Here is a 5,017-nt window from a genome sequence, read left to right on the forward strand (position 1 = left end):
TTGCAAAAAAAAAAATAGAGATGGCAGATTTTCATATTAGATCTATATGGATATAGCTGCAATCGTGTTTAATGCCAATGAAAAAGTTTGAACGTACGGCTCTTGTACCACATTTTGTAAAGAAATGTCGATGACCGCGTGTTGTTTTACATCCAAGATGGATGATTTGGTGTATAAATTGAAAATTGGATAAGGCCTATTGATTGTAATTCAATTAAAACTGAGAGGGTTTTTTTTAGAATAAAAAAAACCCCCACTTCATTGCAAAATTATTTGAATAGTGTATGAAGGCTATACTAATTACCAGCTTTTATTGGCAATGACTTTATTTCACGGCCTACCTTATGTGATACACTGATTTGTAGTGAATTTACATGTATTTTGCGTCTAAGACCATCGAGGCAAAATAAAAAATACTTTAAAATTTTTGAATCCCTTCTCGGCGAATATGAGGTTTTTGCCAATTCCGTAAAATTCAATTATGCACGCGAATTAATATGGTTTACTGATAATACGATCGAAACATGAAATATTCTAAATGGAAACTAATCAGAAGAGGTCTTAAATAGTGAAAACACGTCTTATATTGCTTTCTATTTCTAAATCCGTGTCATAGGCGTCGGAACCGGGGGGGCTAGGGGGGCTTAGCCCCCCCACTTTTTTTTGCAAAGTTATACCTAACCATTAGAAACATAGCATGATAGAGGGTTCAGCCCCCCCACTTTTTTTCATGATATTGGAAGGAAAATTTTTTTGGGGTAAGTAATTTTTTTTTTCGCTTGTAAGTATAGGTATCCCCCCCCCACGGATTAGGATTTCCATGATTTTGGGAATTACTTTTTTCTCAACATTTCTGAGGATTAGTTTAGCCCCCCCACTTTCAATTTGCTTCCGACGCCAGTGCGTGTTTTAAACCAAATAATATCTTTATTAATATATCTTTAAATTCTCTAAATTCGTCCGATGTATCACCCCATGGAAAGTTTATCATTTTGCAATACTTTCTTTTAAGTCGCTCTCTCTACACGTCAGGTAAGTTAATTAGTTGTTGACAAATACATATACCTATTTAATATATACACAGAAAATACAAAGCATTTTTGAGAAATTGTTCGGTGGTTCTAAATAGGGCCAATCAATTCCTACGTTTTTAAAAGGAGGTTGGGTGGTCGACTAGTTATCCATTAGATCTACCTTACATTTTTTAGAAACTATGCTTTTATTTTTTATTATATTTATATTATCATTATTATTATTTATTTTTATTTATTTTTCATTATTATTAAAAGAAAAAATACACATATTTTAGATCTATATACAGAGCTCTTCTTCATTAGGAGATTCATATAGTAGTGTCTAAAAATGGCTACAGTCATCCTGCCCTCTTATCACTGAATTCAAAAAAAGAGTTCATTATTCATGTATATGTTATGGGCAACCATTTTCATTCATTACAAAATTATATATTATATATGTAGAATTTGCAGAAAACAACTTAAGCTACATTTCAATTAAAGTGATTTTGTATCTGCACACGTATCAAATTATGCACGCGAGTCTTAAAATCCTTTCCGCTTACATACGAAAAACAATTAAAACTGATGTTTCATTTAGAACAAAAGATTCAGGACATCTAACCGAAGAAATGCATTGCAAATAGTTCATTTTCTGCAGACGGTGTTAATTCTAAACGTTTTGCATTTCTTCAAATAGACAAATTGTGATAAGTTAATGTCACTGCGTTGAGAGGAAGGTCACACACACACACACACACACACACACACACACACACACACACACACACACACACACACATATATATGAATTTACATTATTAATATGTTCTTGGGTGAGGAACAAAATCTAACCTTGTGATGTTATTTTCAAAAGTTCGATTCCCAATAAATGCATTGCAATACTTATTACGTCTTTGTAATGATAAAATTCTTAGTGTTAATTCCAATATAAATCGGGTCTCATTTGCAAGACTATGGTAAATTCATCTACTCCTTTGCAATACCATAGTACTACGGTGCATAATCGTGACAAAACAAAACATAGACTTGTACCCATAACAAGAAATTTATGACATTGTGGTAATATAGTTCAGGCAATATGACCCATTGTTTACAGACTAAATATTTTGCATTTTGAATTTGAATTAGATCTACTCTTCTTTGCTCCCAAGTGTATTGGGAAAAATCGGCAAACTACCTGTACATGTATATGTGTTCAGTTATCATTAACCTTAATTTACCAGAACTGTAAAAACCACATTTCTTGACCCCTAGCTGGCAAGAAGGTTTCGGTCTTAAGGTATGAGCCCAAGAAGTATATCACTACATATATAAAAGATTTTGATTCTGTTACCCTCTGTAAATCATGAGTATACCAAAGATGAAATTGGAAAGAAAATCACTCACGCAATAAGGAATTCTAGTGGTATTTTTTTCAGCGATAAATTCTATATCTTCGAGTAAAATACAGCTATAGGTTGTTTTATTCACCATTTTTATTTAATATAAATACATTTAAGCCACAGTTAAAGCTCAAAAGACTTCTCTGTCCATTTGACTAGTCTTGTGTATGTTGTAATCCAATTCTTGACTCTACAAGATTGACCAAAAAGCGCAAAATAACATTATATTAAAGCATTTAAAAAGCATATGAAACATGTCGAGAGAGGGCGAATTAAGTTTACAACTTGCGCCCAATGTCATTGTAATATATAATGCAATAAAATATGTTATGGTCAAATCAATCAAATAAAAGCATTTACATTAAAAAACAAATAAAGCCAAATAAGGAATTTGCATTGTTTCGGTTCTTCGGATTCCTATGGTCACTACGCACAAGATTCCGGGATGTCGCTCTCCTCAATAAAAACGTCACAGCACTGAGTCTTTAGCCTCTGGACAATGCCTTTCTCGCAACCGACCCAGACCGTCTGCTCGTCATCAATAGTAACCGCCAGGGGGCGGAAGAGACTGTCCTCGTAGGTTATCAAGTACCTTGCAAACAATCCAAGAGGGGTCAACTGATGAATGCCGTAATTACGATCGGCGATGTAAATCGAATCGTCGCTCGCAGCCACGACGTCTCGAGGGTCAAACTTGTGTCTCGGGTCTTTTTCAAACCCTGTGTAAGTAAAGCGGACTTTACTGGATTTGGAGACAACGATCAATCGACCCTCGTTCACAGACAGACGATCAACGACACAGAAATCGTCCATCCTCTCCTCAACTCTATGTGGGTTGACAAACAACTTGTTACTGCTGTTGCCAGCAAACTCAATGTCACTCAAGAACTTTCCTGCAGGATTCAAGATTCTGATTGTTCTTTTGGATTGCTTGGATATCGTAAAGTTGTCCTTATCTAGCAGGCACACTGCAAGGTCACCGGATCTCAGGACTTTGATGCCTTTGACTGTGTTAGGGGATAGGTCAGTCAAAGTGCTGAACGTTTTGTCCTGCAAGTTGTATTGAAAGATGAGAGATCCAACTAGCTCTGTTGTGTACAATTTATCAGTCGGTCCTATTGAAAAGTCCTCGGCTTCCCTGGTTATCCTGTCACTTATCTGCCCATGTTTTAGGACTCTCTGTATTTCACTGGCGAGCCTCCCCCCAGTAATGTTCATCCAAGCTTCCCCAGAATGCGCAGCAAAAATGGATGAAACGTTTTGGTCATCGCGCCCGACTTTCATTCTGGCAGGGGTACGTATATCCGCACTCAGCAGAATACGGTTGGTCTTCCTATTTAGGGCTCTACTATTGTTTCTCTTCACCCTAATTGGGGACCGGCGATTTCTGGTGAGGGTGCTGCACGTGAACTTCATATCCGTGGGGTCGCTATCATCACTACTTCCCCCACACTCCACATAGTCAGACGACAAGTCGTTCTCATCTTCCACTTGTACGAACAGCTTCTTGATCTCCTCGTCTACCTCCGGGAAAGACAAGTTTTGGTGACTATAGTTTGGAATGGATATATTCGGTATCGTTTTCTCTATTTCGTGCTCAGCGTTCCTCGAGCATTCGATCACAGAACTCTGGTTGTCGGATTTAAGCACGAGGTCATAACCCTCAATCAAACATTTTACTGACCTTATAGTTTCTCGGAGTTTCTCTTCCGCGTCTTCGAACTCCTTAACATGGTCATCCTTGGTCTTTTCCATCTCCTGCAAGTATCCATTCCTTACAGCGTCCACAGTTGATTTCAAAACATCGGCCCGCTTTTGCACCATATCGATATTCTTCTGAATTTCTTCACAGAAAGCTTCCTTCTGCTTTTTAGCTCGCTCTGCTTTTTTCTCTAGATCCTCTAAAGTTTGATCTCTCGACAATTTCACAATGTGCTCAAGTTCTTTTTTCTTCTCTTCCATGATATCTCGGAACTTTTTGAACGTATGTCCAGAATGGTTCAAAGAAACGCATTCGAGACACACGTAGACGTTGCAGTTGGCGCAGAGTCTTTGAATTAGTTCTCCTGGGTGCTTGTTACACTCCATCTTGTCTGAAACGCAGGACGCCATGATCTCACTATAGCTAGCCGCTTACACTCCTCTTAAAGGGATTTATACATTTGTAATCAACGATGCATATCACGTCCTTCCCTCGAGAGAGAAAAACAAAATCGCTTCAATGCCATTCACTGTCATGCTTTATTTCAGTTTATTTCCCACAGAGTGGATTTGCTTGCTAAGCGTCGCATTTTTAGCAAAAGACAAACACTGAAAAGAAAATAACGCTTTGTATTGTATGATATTCAGGTTATAAGGAAAATTGGTGTTATCTTACAAGATAATTCGGAGAAAACAAATTTCCAGGTAATTTGTTAATATGACCCATGCACTCCTTCATGGTCAATACCGTAATAAAATAACAGTGGGGAACGTTTGAATTGTGATTGTCAAATAGAATGGATTTATTTTACCATAATCATCCATGTCTCAACATTTAACATAGAAGATTTAAAATTCTTTTAAACAATTAAATGTAACAATGCAGTTAACGCTATA

The 5,017-nt window shown here is 37.0% G+C and overlaps 1 protein-coding gene across 1 annotated transcript; it reads right to left on the reverse strand.

Moving 5' to 3' along the window:
• Positions 1–2,427: 2,427 nt before the first annotated feature.
• Positions 2,428–4,724, reverse strand: LOC128164702 (uncharacterized). The gene has a single exon (XM_052828694.1). The coding sequence runs from the start codon at positions 4,529–4,531 to the stop codon at positions 2,846–2,848; it is 1,686 nt and encodes a 561-aa protein (XP_052684654.1). The 5' UTR covers positions 4,532–4,724; the 3' UTR covers positions 2,428–2,845.
• Between the last annotated feature and the right edge of the window lie 293 nt (positions 4,725–5,017).

This window comes from Crassostrea angulata, chromosome 1 (assembly GCF_025612915.1).
Source record: "Crassostrea angulata isolate pt1a10 chromosome 1, ASM2561291v2, whole genome shotgun sequence".
Lineage (NCBI taxonomy): Eukaryota > Metazoa > Mollusca > Bivalvia > Ostreida > Ostreidae > Magallana > Magallana angulata.